Source organism: Neltuma alba, unplaced genomic scaffold (genome assembly GCF_004799145.2).
Source record: "Neltuma alba isolate B1F8T4 unplaced genomic scaffold, ASM479914v2 tig00010782_pilon, whole genome shotgun sequence".
In the NCBI taxonomy this organism is placed as follows: Eukaryota; Viridiplantae; Streptophyta; class Magnoliopsida; order Fabales; family Fabaceae; genus Neltuma; species Neltuma alba.
In genome coordinates this window covers 1-17,815 of record NW_021635600.1, presented here as the reverse complement: position 1 = coordinate 17,815, position 17,815 = coordinate 1, and the positions used below count along the sequence as shown (strand labels likewise).

At 31.6% G+C, this 17,815-nt stretch overlaps 1 protein-coding gene and 2 pseudogenes across 1 annotated transcript; 2 read left to right on the top strand and 1 right to left on the bottom strand.

Moving 5' to 3' along the window:
- The first annotated feature begins 1,222 nt into the window (after positions 1-1,222).
- On the top strand, positions 1,223-2,010 carry LOC114759020 (beta-galactosidase 15-like; annotated as a pseudogene).
- A 346-nt stretch (positions 2,011-2,356) lies between these two features.
- LOC114759024 (beta-galactosidase 7-like) lies at positions 2,357-5,442 on the top strand. The gene is made up of 13 exons (XM_028948120.1): positions 2,357-2,425; positions 2,516-2,604; positions 2,700-2,805; positions 2,887-2,974; positions 3,073-3,191; positions 3,305-3,466; positions 3,596-3,789; positions 3,904-3,999; positions 4,098-4,218; positions 4,296-4,523; positions 4,620-4,834; positions 4,929-5,205; positions 5,335-5,442. The coding sequence occupies exons 1-13, from the start codon at positions 2,357-2,359 to the stop codon at positions 5,440-5,442; spliced, it is 1,872 nt and encodes a 623-aa protein (XP_028803953.1).
- Positions 5,443-6,861: 1,419 nt separating this feature from the next.
- On the bottom strand, positions 6,862-13,337 carry LOC114759023 (GTPase-activating protein gyp7-like; annotated as a pseudogene).
- Between the last annotated feature and the right edge of the window lie 4,478 nt (positions 13,338-17,815).

Here is a 17,815-nt window from a genome sequence, read left to right as displayed (position 1 = left end):
GTTCTGGATTTACAAGAAGACAATTGCTATTAATAGAAACTTTGGATGCATAAGAAAAAGATACGCAGAGATAAAGAGAAATCAAGTTCAATTGATAATTAACTGTCAAATTGAGATAGGAGGGTGTTGGAGATAATGTAGGGATTTGATAAGGGATAATTTGGTAATTGTAAAATTTTATTTTAATTTTTGGTCTTTCAAATTAATTATAATTTTTAAGATCCCTCTTAATAAATACTAATTTTTTTAGGTCCTTCTCCCTAATTTTCCCCAAAAAAAAAACAGAGAGAATTACCATGAGGTCTAAAGAAAAGAATTTAGCTACTAAAAAGTTCCAATGATAAGTAAGTAGTATAAATTAGTTGTCATTTCTTATATTGAAACTTGTCATTGTATGCTCCTTAGTTGTCAATGGACTTTAGGATAATTAAATCTCTTCTTTGGGACCTGATTGCAATTTCTCCAAAGAAAAAAGTCTTCATTTGTACTTCTAGTATATTATCTTCGGTTCTAAATATAAGATCTTATTTGCATACCACTAATGAGGTATTATATTTAGTACCAGTACTAGCTAAGCCCTTCCACCGTTATTGTTGTTGTTATTATTTATTTTATCTCAGCTAGTTAGCTAGTAATAATTTAATTAATAATTTTTTTAATGTAATTATGTTTTACTTTAAAATGACAAGTTTGGTATGGATTTTTTCCATTATTGTCCCTAAAATATACTAGAAATAAATTTTTCTGATCCCCAGTTATCACAACCTTTTTTGGCGAACATACGTTATCCTCAAACATACGCAAATCATATATAAGATACACCATCTAAATATTTAATATTTTTCAATTGCTCAATATTTTTTAAAAAAATAAAAATTAAAGACGCCTATCAGATATAATAAAAAATTATTTTTTATAATTTTAAAACAAAAGATTTTTATTAATCAAGATTGTCTAATGATTCTGTTAATTAAATTTTGGCAAAAAAATTGTTAACATCATATCATAATCCAGCTTAATGAAAATATTATAAGGTCAAGGTAATGATAAACTAGAATCTATCTATTTTTATCTTCTGAAAAAACAAATTTTGAAGATATACATCCAACATCCACGATAATCTGACGTTTCTTTTTTTTCTATATAAAGTCGTCTTGAGCCTCCTTTAAATTCCATATATACTCTACCACATTCCCTTCTTTCTCTCACTCTCAATTCCAATATGGCTTCTCAGAAAATTTTGTTTTGTCTTTGTCTGCTGAGTTTCTTTCTGGTCTCTATTGCCGTTAATGTCTCTCACGATGGAAGAGCCATCATCATCGATGGCCAACGTCGAATTCTCATTTCCGGTTCAATTCATTATCCCAGAAGCACACCACAAGTAATTATCTATCCTTCTTCCATATTCATAATTCTACCCATTTTTGCAGCTTCTTTATTGTTTCTTATTGTTAGGCCTGTTCTGAACTATATTCTGAACGTACGGTTTTGTTTTTGAAACGTTTCAAAACGCAAAGTTCAAAGAAACATAACTGATAATCTGTTTCTTTTATTTTTCTGATTTAATGCGTATACTTGTCCAAGTATGATTATTGCTTATAATGATGAGTTTGCTGATTATGTAGATGTGGCCGGATTTGATCCAAAAAGCAAAAGAAGGAGGGCTGAACACAGTAGAGACTTACGTGTTTTGGAATGCTCATGAACCAGTTCGTCGTCAATATGATTTTTGTGGGAGTAATGATCTTGTCAGATTTCTAAAGACCGTTCATGAGGCTGGCCTTTATGCTATTCTTCGGATTGGACCTTATGTTTGTGCTGAATGGAACTATGGGTATGTTTAATTATACAAGTAGTAATCTTTTTTTTTTTTTATAATTTGTAGTTTTGATGTATAGAATTATTCTTAATTCTTCATTGTTTTATTTTCTTAGGGGTTTCCCTGTGTGGTTGCATAATTTGCCTGGCATTGAGATGAGGACAGCAAATAATGTGTTCATGGTTGGTTGATTATTTCAATAAATATTTTTCTATACCTTATATAGTATATGTTGTTTATGCTTTTTTTATTTGGTTTTACAGAATGAGATGCAAAATTTCACTACGTTGATCATAAATAAGATCACTGAAGAGAAACTTCTTGCTTCTCAAGGCGGCCCCATAATTATTGCCCAGGTATTTATATAATAGTTCATGAATTGATCTTTTAAAAAAAAAATTACAAAATTATCATTGGACCAAATTAATTTATTAATTATTTTTTTTTCTCTCTAATTAATAGATCGAGAATGAGTATGGGAATGTTATGAATCCTTATGGAGATGCTGGAAAGGTGTACATAGATTGGTGTGCTTCAATGGCGGAGTCTTATAATATTGGAGTCCCATGGATTATGTGCCAACAAAGTGATGCTCCTCAACCCATGGTAAAATTAGTTAATTAAATGTCGCTTTCAAAATTTAAAATTATTTATCATTTTCTAATTATAATACTTTTGATTGATTCAATTTACCAGATAAATACATGTAACGGTTATTATTGTGACAAGTTCACACCTAATAATCCCAATAGTCCTAAGATCTGGACTGAAAATTGGGTAGGATGGTAAGTCCCAAATCACTTTATTTTAGGTTTTATTTTTGTTTATTAATCATTAATTAAATCATTTTGCATAATTATTATTTTTATGATTATTAAAGGTTCAAAAGTTGGGGTGGGCAAGATCCTCATAGAACAGCTGAAGATGTTGCCTATGGTGTAGCCAGATTCTATCAAACTGGAGGAACCTTACAAAACTATTATATGGTAAATCATATTAAATATATATTTAAACGCATCAAAATAAAATTGATAACTGATTGATGAAATATCTTTTTATGGCTACAGTATCATGGGGGAACCAACTTTGGTAGAACTGCTGGTGGTCCATATATTACAACCTCATATGACTATGATGCTCCTCTCGATGAATTTGGTATACAATCAAAATTTCATCAATTTGATTTCTTCTTTATGTATATATTTGCTCAACATAACTTTAAATGTGATATAATGTCATTCAATTATTTGCAGGAAATATTGCTCAACCAAAATGGGGTCATCTTAAGAAACTTCATGAAGTTTTGAAATCAATTGAGAAAAACCTTGTCTATGGCAATGTCAACGAAACTGATCTTGGTAATTCTGTCAAGGTAACTAACTATAAATGAAAGAAGAATTATCCATTGTCACTGATTTTACACACACACACACACACTCACGTTCATGGAATTCGAGGTGGTTAATAATGTTGAAAATGTTATAGGCCACTGTGTATGCGACAAATGGATCATCAAGTGTGTTCTTGAGCAACAGCAACACTACTTCTGATGCAACAGTCACATTCAATGGAAAGCAATATGTAGTTCCAGCTTGGTCTGTTAGCATTCTTCCTGATGGTCAAACTGAAGAGTATAACACAGCAAAGGTGGGTTTTTTTTTTTTAATTTTTGTACAACATCTGAATTCTATTCTTTTTCTATAAATTTTATGTATAGCCCTAGCTAATTCTGTATTAAAAAGAGTCTAACATATGTTGTTCTTTGCGATTAATTAGATTAATGTTCAAATTTCTGTGAATGAACATTGGCCAAACGAAGCTGAGAAGCAGCCAGAATCATTGAAGTGGGTGTGGAGGCCTGAGAATATTCATGATGCTCTCAAAGGCAAATCTCATTCTTCTGCAAACAAACTCATTGATCAAAAGGAAGTCACTAGTGATGTCAGTGACTACCTTTGGTACATCACCAGGTAAAATCATTCTCAATTCACTAATCTTTCTCTTGTTTTTCATTGTTTTAATTAAGCATTGATATTCTCATTCCGAGGGCCTAACCATCTTTAATTTTCTTTCTGTTTTGATAGTCTTCATCTTGATAAGCATGACCCTATTTGGAGCCATGATATGTCTCTTAGAATCAACGCAAGTGGCCAAGTAATTTATGCATATCTCAATGGAGAACATATTCGGTAAAACTAATGTTGCTTTGTATTACTCCATTCGCTCATACATAAACTATGATTAGTTTAGTTAACATCATCCTGTGTTAATTTGATGGATATGCAGGAAACCATTGGGCTAAATATGGTGTTCTTTATGATGATGAAGTTGAATTTAAGATCAAGTTGAATAAAGGAAAGAATGTGATTAGTTTGCTTAGTGTCACCACTGGATTACAGGTATATCATCATATGAATTAATGTAGATTTGTATATACTGAACAAATTAAAATTATAACCTGTCTTTTTTTGAACAGAACTATGGATCGTTCTTTGACACATGGCACACTGGTCTTGTTGGACCAATTGAGGTGGTTGGTAAAAAAGGTGATGAGACAATTATCAAGAACTTATCTTCTCACAAGTGGCACTACAGAATTGGATTGGATGGTTGGGATAAAAAGTTCTTTAGCGAAGAGTCTAGTTCTAACACCAAATGGGCATCAGACCAATTACCCATAAACAGAAGCTTCACTTGGTACAAGGTACTTGGCAATTTAAAAATTATGACATTATTTTGTTAGTCAATTATTGAAATATACAAACTGACTCATTTATTTTTTAAATTAAATATTTGGTAGACCACTTTTAAAGCTCCTCTTGGAAAAGACCCTGTGGTGGTTGATTTAGAAGGGCTTGGAAAAGGGTTTGCTTGGGTTAATGGTCATAATATCGGTCGTTATTGGCCAGCCTACTTGGCTGCAGAAGATGGTTGCAGTAATGATCCTTGTGATTATCGTGGTGAATACTCTTCCACAAAATGCATTTACAACTGTGCAAAGCCTACACAAAAATGGTTAGTTTGATTCTTTTTTTCCAAAAGTGAAGGGGTTTTGATTCCTAAACCATACAAATTTGATCTGAACAATATATTAAATATGTGTTTTCAGGTATCATGTTCCTCGATCATTCCTTAAAGATGGTGAGAACACATTAGTTTTGTTGGAGGAGATGGGAGGAAATCCATCATATGTGAATTTCCGAACAATTAGTGTGGGAACTGCTTGTGGGAATGCCTATGAGAACCACACATTGGAACTATCTTGCCAGAGTCGTCCAATTTCTGCTATTAAATTTGCCAGTTTTGGAGATCCTCAAGGCACATGTGGTTCCTTTATCAAAGGCACATGTGAAAGCACCAATGATGCTTCTTCAATCATAGAGAAGGCAATTAATCTCTTAATTTGAAAACACATTCCTTGCTTGGGTTAAATATTTTATATTTTACATACACATTCTTTCATACATTAATTGATCAAATAACTAATTTATCTTAACTTGCTTGACATTATGCAGGCTTGTGTGGGTAAGCAGACTTGTTCCATCGAAATCTCAGAGAAGACCTTTGGGTCAACCAATTGTGGAAATATCACCAAGAGACTTGCGGTGGAGGCAGTTTGTTAAACTTTTAATTTCATATCAAAATTAGTTTTTTGTTTTATATTCCTAATTATTAGGTTAGTTTGTTATTCAAGTTTCCATCTTCGTTTTCCTTTCAAGTTTGGTATTTGAATTTTCAGTATCGATTATGTACATTCTAATCCTTATGTACATTCTACAAATTTATAATTTTCCTTTTTTCTGATTATCGGAAAGCTTGGCCATCAAACCTATAATTCCTATCTCATCAACTTCTTCATCCGAGCACAACTTGTAGTAACTCTTTGGAACATTAATCAAACATTGCGCCTTCCTTAAATTAACATGCATGATTTATAAATCTTAATAATTGACTTGTAAATTGTGCATCAAAGCTCACAAATAATAATAATATTTAAATTATTAGATGCTAAAGTTTAATATTTTAACAAAATTTTATTTTATTTTAATTCCTAGTCAATATTACATGTGCTTCTATGTTTAACCTTTAATCGCAAATAAATAGGTTGATATACAATGCATAGATCATATTACATTCATATTGAATTCAAACCCACATTGTGTTGAATAAAATAAAATAGAGTTAAAATTTTCATGATAAAAACAAACCAAAAATCTATGAAATACCAAATGTCACAAATTTAAAGCGTCATTTGTCACTAATCTAGAGTTACATTTGTCCTATGCATCACAAAGTCCTAACAATGAAATAAGCATTTTCACAACTCATTTATAATGCACTTAAGTCATATTTAATATAATAATGAGAATTGAAAATTTATTTTAATAAGTTTATGTTTCATAGAAAAATATTTCAATATGATTTAAAGATGTTCTCTTTTGTTTTCATAATAGCATTAGAAATACAGTTAATTATTATAGTTTTAGTAAATCAAATTCTACCCTGATCACTATAACTTTTCAATAACAAATTTTAATACTCTTTTCCATATTGTTTTCATTATCCTAGTATAAAATTTTATTTTAAGAAAATATTCATTTGAGGTGACATTTACTTCCAGAGTAGCGCAGAATCACTTCAAGAAGCATAGGATATGCAATTAACTCTCATCATGCCCCCATTTAGACTTGCTACTCCAACCGTGATTTGGAAAGATTCAAATGATATGCAATGTAATTAGAAGTTTAGGCACAGCCATTATAGATAGTAGAATAATGATTAAAATTTCTACCCACCGAGCCCAAATATACATGTCCAAAAACAAAGCTAAAAAAAAAAAAGACAAAAGGAAAAAGGGATCAAAGTAGAATACTAACACATACATCTAACCCCTATGCCTGTTGGCCCACCAAAAGGTATATCAGCCCTCAATATATATGTGGGGGCTAGTTGAAGCAACAACACTCGAAGTTAAATCATATGCCGTGCTTTTTTTTTTTTTTAATTCTAGTAATGAGATCTGGCAAATTGAAATAAATAAATAAATAAATTAGATCTTTAAAAAAATATTGTAAACCATTTTTTTGTAATACAAGGGGGAAAAAACAAATTACTGTACTAGGACTCGGGGGTATTTCAACCACAGCTAAGTCTTCTTGTTAAATATGCATGATGCTTATTGGTGGTATGTTCTAGCTGGTTTTCCTCAAATCTTGTCCTCAACACAATTCCTCGCACCTGTTTCCTTCCCTAAAGGTGTTCTTGACGTTTATTCTCCCTTCTCAATTGACCAACTCTGTAGTTTTCTCACAAGTTTTTGGCATCTTACTGCCCTGCCTCCATCTTTAAAAAATGATCAATTAAATGTGGTCACCGGAATGTTGTCTCTATTTTATCATGAAGGGTGACCGCCAAGTTATGTGCATCATCTAGCAGTTTCCAAACATCCAGGCGTCCTGCCATGCCATTACATTCCCTCATGATCTCATCCATGCTGCAATATTTCTCAGTAATCAGTTTCCTTGTCTGCAACACTGAAGCTGCTATGGCATAAAGCAATAAATCCTCCGTTGGTGGAGCAGACTGCCTTATTCTATTCCATGCAGACTTCCCAATACCTGCCCTAACTGCTGCTTGGTCTGCCCACATCGCCTCCCATAGGCAAAGAGTTTGTTCAAACGTCAATTCCCTTCTGAATAATACCACCACCATCCTATAAAAAAAAAAAATCCTCAGCCTGGAGCTTCTCCAAGTGCTTATATAGGAGGGAGTCCTTAAACTTGATAATTTTAGCAAAAATATTAAGTTGCCTCCTGATACCTACCTCATCAAGTCTAAAATTCTGCTGTGCCTTTTTCATGAATCCAACAAAACACCAGAAAGCCATGTGATCCTCAGATATAACAGTTATTAGAGGAGACAACGGATCACTCATTCATTGACAATAGCCAATCTCAAGGTCATACAGTGCATAGGCCTCAAGGATAGCAACTAGTCGGGCAGCATGGAATACTCTACAGGGCTCTAGGTGACCATAATCCTTCAAGCCATCCACCTCAGCAGATCGTTGTGCCCTACTCTCTGTTACCACAGCCTGAGAGTGGGAGTAAGGGATCCATTCTGATTGGCACGCACCGCATCAAGTCTAAGGATACGCTGCCATGTTGCAAAGTCGTCCTTAATCTTAAGTTTTGATGAGACTTCAGTCTGGGATGAAGAATGCCCCTCGGAAACTGTCTTGGGATCATTCTCCTCCTGATAATCCCCAGAGGGGAAATTTGGATTATTTGAGGACCTTCTGGTGAATCTGAATCAGAAGAATTAGCATCTAGTGTACAAGTATCAACATTGTTGACATTAGAAACCATCTCTATCAACCAATGCGCCGGATGGATCATCTGAGTACTCAACATTAGGCCTCATCTCCTCACTAGAAAGGGATTTCCTGGCAGTAGCAACATCTTCAGAACTAAGACAACCAGAGTCATGCATGAAAATTCCACCATCTCCCTCACTTCTAACTCCGTCAATTTCATGTAAATTGAAGCTCCTATTCTTCTGCTTTAGAAAGTTCCGGCATTGTCTGCGGATTTTCTCATATTTGTTTCTGTGTTTAAAGGTTTGGAATTAATACCTCACAAAATTAAAGCAAAGCAAGGAGCAAGAAGAAACAAAACGAGTTGCAAGAGTGGAGAAGCTCACACAACCAAGCAAGAAAGAATTATATAACACATTTAGAGATGAAATTTGTTTGCCTACCTATTTTGACTCATTATAACATCTCTTTTTTCTTTGGTGCTGTCCAAGTCATAGCTGTTTAAATGAATGAATAATCAGCAACCATATAGAAGTTTGTCTAAGCAATTAATTCATTTACAAAAGAATATGAAATAGAGAATCAACCACTCTAATGATCCAAATCTAGCGAAAGAGTAATCAATGTCCTCTCAAATACATAATATGGAGAAAAGCACAAAAAGTAGGCAACTATATAACAAAAATGTTTGATTGATTACAAGCATACAAGTGTGGATACAGTGATAGCCATGAGGAATGAAGCTAGGAAGAAAGCATACTTACACTCCAAGTAGAAATGGCCAAACTTCAGCCCTAATAGTGGGGTCAACACCCTACAAAACTATTGTAATTAATTCCATATGCAAAAATAACTTGAGAGTGTTATATTCCCAATGAATCGACAAATAGATAAAATAAATAAATAAATACCATGTCTGTTCTTTCTCAGTCTCCAAATCATCACAGAAAGAATGGCAATTAGGATCGATAAAGACTGTGATTGATGTAATAATAAAAGGAATAATAACAAACTTGCGTTGGTTGTCGTCGCATGAATCTAACTGACACAGACCTGGATTGTTGGCTACACTGGCAAAATGGGAAGAGGAGGCATTAGTTGAGCAAATGAGGTTCGATTTTACAGATATTATCAAGGACAAAGAATATTATTCATAAACAAAGTAGCATGTAATAAGTTAGTGATTTATTATAGTTAATGATCTAGACTTTAACACTTACTAGCAGTAATAAGTAGCATCTCCTAGCAATTGGTGGAAAATGGCCAATATAAAAAAGTTTTGGAATTAACACTTCCTTTTACACACACACACACAGAAGACTTCAAGGCTTTCTACATTAGCCATACAACGGGACAAGAAGTTTATCCAATTTGGTCTCAAACAAGAATATTAAACTACAATCTGATTTTGACATTGAAGACAAGTAAACCTGAACATCAAATTAGCATTTTCCTTCAAAGCCCTGGGGATTGAACCTGTGAGCTTTTTTCCATTCACATTACTGCAAGATAGTAAAAAGAAAATAAATGTAATTTTGAGACACATGACTTCACATTCTGGTAATTCTCCTATCAATTAAGGTCTTACATGAATTTTAAATTAGGAAGAGTTGCAAGAAATTCTGGTAGTTCTCCTATCAATTCATTGTTGGACAAATCCCTGTGAACAAGAGGTTAATATTGTTCATAATAACAAACTATATATATGCTTAATAATAATATTTGAATTTGGGAGCCCATCTTATATTATAACTTACAAGTACTCCAAAATTTTCAAACGCGCAAAGGATTCAGATATTTGTCCTTTGAGTTTGCTTGACCTCAAGTACCAACAGGTTGGAGTTCACAAACTTATAAGTTATTTCGGACGTATTTATCAGTAAAACTAAACCACATTAATTCTGTCTTAAATTTTAATTCTGCCTTAATAATGAATGAAAGGTAAAATAATATGGTCACGTTAAAAAATCAGTGATGTGACTTATAAATATGATTAAATAAAATATTTCTGTGTTATAAATAGGACTTCTTATAATAAAACGATTCTTGTATTGTTGCCAGACTTGCATCTAACACCTTCCCATGCAAAATCAGAAGGCACACATGGGTCCCTTGCCAACTGATTTTGGATATCCCATAAGTACGCTTGATCTCCATCATGGCAATAACTATATAATTTCCAACAATGCAAAGAAATACCCAGTTGAGTTTTCCTTCAATGTATTGATCTCACGAACTTAAACCGAAGGAAGGAAAAAACGGAGAGAAACAACAAAAGAAAGAAAAGCAATATATACCATCTTGTGCATCTGTAGGGCAATTTGGTTGTGGGAATACTTTAAAGATCTTAAAGGCATTGAGGAGAGGAGGAGCATAAGAATCAGCTGTTGCTCTAATTTTGAATGTAACGAAAGTTGAAGTTATGTTGGAAAGTGACAGCTTTCAAGTATTCAAGAGTAAGTTCTGAGGGTCGTAATTTTCACAATTAAAAGTGACGTTGATAATCCTCTTTTTGCGAGAAGGAAGCTTTTGAATTTCAGCAAAATGAAGAAACAAATAAAATTGTTCTGGTATATTACCAGAACTCCACCTTTCAATTAAGACATTGGAATAATTATTCTTGGGTATACATGCTGTGACTAATATTTCTGGTGGAAGCTCATAGTTGGAGTTTTCTACTTTTACTTGTGCACCTGTTTCGAAGACATCCCAATAACGAGTCTTTTTATATATATGCCACTAGCGGTTATACATCGTCCTTGGACCTGCATTTTAATTTCCAAAACAATAATTGAGCGAAGGAATCACAAAACAAGGCAAATTATTAACAATAATCTCAAGAAATTATTAACAATGTGACTTGTTATTTAAACTTTTCACAATTCTATATATGCCTTTTTTTTTTCTTAACGTAGTCTATTTAATTAAACCTCTTTTATATTTCACTTAATTTAATTATACAAGATTTTTGTAATGCACTAAATGTCAATTCTATACCCTATTCGTAGCAGATATGCTGTAAGCCTTGCCTAAACCTCCATATGTTGTCAATTCTATGTATCTGAAATTTTTATGATGGAGACATACAACAACAACAATAATAAACCTTATCTCACTAGATGGAGTTGACTAACGAAATGAATTGCATGATACTTTCTATAAACAAATAATAATAAGAAGTGAAAATTGTTGAAAAAGTTGATGCAGAGTAGAAAGTCTACCTGACAAATTTGGTCCTAGAAGAACTACCACAATCTCTTCGTGTGTCTAGAGATAAAGGAAATGGAGAGGAATAGAGAGAGGTTCTCAATGGCCTTAATTCCAATGTGTTACTAAAAGGTGTGCCTTCTCCTCTGTCTACCAAACACACTTGAACCATTCCATTATTGGTAATCTCTTGGATTATTATTTCATGATATCCAAAAGTTTTATTTTCATTCAATTGAACTGTCGTCCGATGGTTGACCCCTAAGTAGAGGTAGAGATTAATGAAGGGTGTGGCCAAGTGCTTACCTCTATTATTAGCAGCATCTGCAACAATAACGAAGAAGGAAACCAGAAGAAGCAAAGCAAGAATCCAAGAGATCGTTCTCTTCATATCTTCAACTTCAAGTTTAGAAGGAAGAGGAAAACAGAAATGAACTGGCAAAGCTTAAGTGATTGGCACCTCTTTTATTAGCAATGGTGTGAGTTTACTGAATATTATCGTATGCATAAAAAAAAATGCTACAAAATAAGCCGTCCAACACGCATATATGGTATGACTAAGAATTATTTCTTATATGGGTGTTTGTGTGTGTGTATATATTTAGAAAAATGAGCGTGGGGGCCAATGGAATGAATTTAAGAGGGATAGTGGAATAGTATCAACATCTATAAAATAGAATAGCATACACTCACAACCTCCCTTAAAACATTCTCTCTATCTTGGAAACATAGATATAAAATTCCTTTCTTAAAATTAACTTATATGTTACACAATATTCATTATATATTTGACATTATTCTATAAGTTTTTATCCATTCAAACATCAATTAGCGTTTAAGTTTCACACTTAAATTTGTATGAAACGTGTATTTGGACTAAAATACCCTTCTTTAATGTAAGAAATACTTAAACATTTATTTTTTTAAAATTTTTTTCCTACCATCAAGGAATAATTCTAAAACATATTTTTAAACTTTCTAATAGCTTATAAAATTTATTAATTTTTATAGTATTATAAAATTTTATAATTTTAATTTTTTCATCACATTCTTGAAATTTATTTATTTAGGTCTCTTTGAAATAGCTAAAAACATATTTCAAATTCATATTTTGAAAATTGAACTTAAAAATGTCAATATTTGAAAATGTTTGGTCAACATTTCAAATTTCAGTGTCATCATTTTTTGTGTGTTAATGGCGGCAGGTTAAAGGACTTAAAAAAGCTATAAATTAAAAGAGTAAAATGAAATTTTGTGGGAAATTAAAATAAGTAAATGTACATATTTACTTTTAATACAAATTTTATACTTCGAATAGTTCTTAACAGATACTGACCTTGGTGGCACCGTCATATTATGAGATAACTCACTATAAGTCTGGAGTGATAAGCGTATATTACAATAGAGCTCCAAGCTAGTCGGAGAATAATTGACAAACTCAATTATTTTTATATATTTTGATATCTTTTATATGGGTTTTGTCAACTTAATTAGTTCTTTTGGCCTTAATTGGTTGTTAATTGATTTAATATGTTTTATTTTGAATTATCATTTTAAAGGGACAAAATTGTCATATTTTGATTTAATTGTGACTAATTGATTTTTGAGGACAATTAATGCTACCTTAACTTTGAATTTTGTTTGTAGTTTTTGGAAGATTTAAAAATAAAAATAAAATTAAAAAAAGAAGAAAAAAAGAAAAATATAATAAAAATAAATTAAGAAAAAAATTAAAAAAAAAAAAACAAAAGGGGGAGCAAAGCGTTGCGTTTTGCTCCCATCCCTAATATCCAATATTCATCATCTTGGATTCCGGGGGGAGGCGAGAGATAGCTGAGAGAGAGCTGGACGGCGCTGAAAGAAAAAAAGAGAGACGCGAAGGCGAGAGGAGCACAAGAGGCCGACGGCGCCAGGGGGAGAATCAAACCTCCATAGTCTCGACTTCGCCTCTCCTATCTGTCTCTCATCAACCGAAACCCATCCTTCAGCATTCATCTACCTTTAGCTGCGTTTTTTTTTTTTTGCTATGGCTGTGATTATTAAAGCACACGGTGGAGTTTACTGATGCAGGGGCTTAGCTAAATCCTTCAATTCTCTAGCACAGTGCTTATGACTTGAACTTGGAGCTTCAAAGGAGTTTCAGCTCTTCCAATCTTTATTTCTTTTGTTATAATTGTGATTTCTAAGTCTTAAATAAATTTTGTAATGTTTGAATGTATTGTGATAAATTATAGTTGTATTGAGATTGGTTGTAGTTGTTGGATTTTTATTAGCATTTGACATTATATTGTGATTAGCTTTAATTTCTTTATATTGTACTGGGTCAAACCATGTTTTGAAATTATTGTGAATATTTAGTGGTAATTCAAGGTGACTTGGTTATTGGACTAAAATGTTAATTATTTTTCTTTGATTTTCTTTTTGGCTAATTATGCTAAAACAGTTTAATTGTGAATAATTAATATACAAGGTGGCTTGGTGTTGATTATTCTAATTAAACCGAGTCTAAGGAGTGGCCCTTAGAATCTTTTAAATTTAGCTAACTCCCAAATTAATTGAAGCAATGATAGCTTAATCATTGTGTTATAGGATTGCTTTTCCATTTGCTGTTACTTGTTAATTTACTTTGCTTTTTTCATTCATATTCATTTTATAAACTAAAATCCAAAAATTATTTACTCATTTTACATCCTTTTAAATTTTGCCAATTAGTTAGTTAAAAAGAAAATCAATTCCTTTTTAAGTCAATTCTTTATTTTTGATGCTTAGGTTGCTTAGGATTTTAAATAAACGTTCCTCAAAGTGAAACAACCCGAGTTTTGTACTATATTACATTGTTTGGATTTATTTTTGATTGGGAACCCCAAGGGAATGACAGGCTCTCTTCAATAATCTTATAATTTTGTTACGAAAAAAGAACTAATTCGTAAATTATAATTAACTAGCCGGTCAAACGTACCTGTTCAATGCACAGGCGAGTATGATTTTTAAGTCAGTTGTTACATATTATCAAAATTTGTTGTAAAACATTTTAAAAAGTTGGTTCTTACTATAAAATCTAGTTAAAGTAGTTTAAGAAGATTAAGAAAGTTAAATAAATTATTTAATATAGCATATATTAATACTTATGTGTATCATTATTAGAATATATATATATAGTCCTTCGATCTTTAAGATATATTTAACTAATTTGATTAGATTAAGAAATTTAAATAAGTTAGTTAATTATAAAAGACATGATATGTTTTTTTTTAAAACACCATAATCATCTTTCTTAATAGCTTTCCTCTCTCACTTACTTGATTATGGTTAAGGAAGTATCTATATGGATATTTAGAAAAAAAATTGATAAATATAAGAAATAAGTTTTATATTTCAGATCAAAATTAACTTAACAATTATGTCCTTTATTAAGGACCAAAGGAGTATATCAGTTTATAAGTGAGACAAAGAAAAAAACAATAAATATAAATGCTTTAAAGTAATTTATTTAGCTTCCTTTATTTTGTCAAATTTATTTAGTTTTTTTAATCTTTCCAAATTAGTGAACACAATCTTATATTAAAGATCGGAGGTAGTATATATACATATACATAATGTTCATTGTGGGACTTTATTGTCGTTATCCCTATCATTTTATCTTGATGCCAAAAACAAAGAAACAAAAACCTCTCCCCTGTTTATGTAGAAAGTCCTGCCTGCATATAAAATATTTTATGCATTTATTGTTTTTAAGTCGTTTAGCAAAAAGTTTAGATTTATAATGTATTCGCTAAACTAGAGTACCTATAAATACGCTTGAAAATCTATAGTTATCGATAACACTATAATACCTTCATTTTTCTTTTGCCTTGATTTATCTCAATTTTGATCTTTTCAGATCGATAATTTACTATTCAAATCGATCAATGAGGAAAAAAATTACTATCCAATAAAACTGTGTTTTATTTAATAAAGTTGTGAATGATATGGACTGACTAATGTTCATCTAACGATCAAAAATTTAAATTGAGATAAATTGTGCCTTATGTCGAAATTTGAGCCTAGAATTAGCTCAAGAATAAAAATGAATTAAGTAGGCTATTAATTAAGCCTAATTTAGCTCATAAGTCCCATAAATGTCCTAAAATGATGGAATAACGTTTAGGGATTAAATCACGTTGATAATTTTTATGAAACTAAATATAAATAATTTTAGAGACGTTGGGAAAGTCTCGAGCCAAAATGAAAGAGAAATAAGACTTCAATATATAAAGGAAGAAAGATTCAAATTAAAAGGGCAAAAATGTAAGATGCGTCAAAACGAATAAAAACAAATGCTAAAGTATACATTTAGTTCTTTGATTTTGTACAAAAATTCAATTTTGGTCCCTTAATTTTAAAAAGTATGCTTTTAGTCTCTTAACTCTAAAATCTTTTTAAAAAATGATGAGATTAAGATCTTAAATGTTGACAAAATATTCTCAAATACTAATATATTAAGTTTAATTTTCAAAACATCCATGATTGTTACAAAAAATTATCATTGAAATCTAAAATTTTAGGACTAAAGGACCAAATATATGCTTTTTAAAGTTAAGGGACTAAGTTGAATATTTTACAAATGTATACTTTAGCCAAGTACAAATTATAGAGAATCCGAGTTGGCGTGTTATTTTACTCTTTTTATAAAATGTAATTTTATTTATTATAACTTACGAATGAGTCAAATCATAACACACATATATAAAATATCAAGTCACAAATACTTGGAGCTCTAATCCAAATACTTCTATACTTGTATTTTATTCAATGAGTTGATCTAAATTTGTTAACAAGTCCTTGATTGTCTATGAGCTGTCTCATCATATCACAAATCGCTAATACCAACAATATCAATATCTATCAACAAGCCGTACGACATATGAAGTTTTTAATAAATTTATGAAAGATTTAAAGACATTTTTGTCTCTAACCTACTTTGAGAGGAGCACTGCATATTACAAAATTATTTATTGGAGCAAGTCGCCTTTCGAGTGTCAATTAAATTATTACAGTGTCATCTGTTGACTAAGGGATCAAGTTGTTGACCATTATTATTACTTTTTAGAATGTCTTTAGGTATTTTTCTGCCCCTAAAGTATTCATGAAGCAATTGGAAGCATCACCCTAAAGTATTATGTTATGACTGATTCTAAATAGCCAACATGGTCTTGTGTGTTTGTAGGAGATTTTGTTTCTTGGATGACTTCGAAAAGCTCATAGCCATTGAGGATATATAGGAGGATAGCGTAAGAATCAGCCAACGCTCTTACTGTGAAATGAACTATTTTGGTCATTTTAGTTGGGTCAGATAACTAATTTATGAATATTAAAGAAATTATTTAAGTTAGTTATTTATAATAAATATATGTTTTGTTCTTTAAAATATCCTCACTTCTTAACATGTACAATAACCATTGGAATTACTTGAAGGAAAACTTGATAAATATTGATCATGAAGACAAAGTGGATTGAAGTATTTGATTTAGGACCAAATTAAATTTTCAACTGGCTCTTATTTATGGACAAGAGGTAGTATATAAAATACTTTATTTTCTTCCATACAAAAAGCCAGATCGTGATGGGAAACCGCTAACTACTAAGGGCATATATATATATATATTTATATATATCATAGAGTGCATACAATTAAACAATCTGGGTTTAATATTTGAAGCAAGGCTGTTTGCCCAATAAGGTGGACACACACACGCACACGCACGTTGTTCTAATCCACAATTTATCAAAATTTCCAACACATAATCATTTAAAGAGGAGAGATGTATAATGATCCTCAAATGCATATAACTATAGTGTTCTCTAGAAGACATATAATAGTGACTATCTAGCAGAGACGAGAGTGATTAATTCACTGTTCACATCAGAATCACGGGAACTGCTTATCATAGCGTTATCCATTTTGGATTGATCCATCTCCAAAGCTAAACATTCCAAAGCCTTTGGGTAGGTGTTGGTAGGACACATGACATTGCTACTTCAATAGCTCTCCATGTGGAACTAACACGGAATCCACAGAACACCCCTTCAAATCTTGGATCAACAATGCCTTCATTCAATTTAGACATAATCCAATCAATTATGTAACTGTGATCCTCAATTTCTCTCTTTATTGGAGGACGAACAATTATAGTTTGATCATTCCAAACTATAAATATCACTTTTCTTACTTAGTTGTCTACATCTTTGGAAGCTGCAAAGGATAAGAATAAATTAGAAGATTGAATAGATTTTTTTTTTTTTGGGGATTGGTATAATAGATTGGTTTCAACATATTATAGGTGAATGAATTGAGACTAAATATTATATATATTGTTTTCTGAAGTTCTTTAGCAGATAGTCTTGGAACTCTTTTTGATTGATTCGTCAAAACACTTATTCCATCATATGGCCAACAGTACCAGCTGGTTTAGTCAGTAGAGAGAATCTTTTTT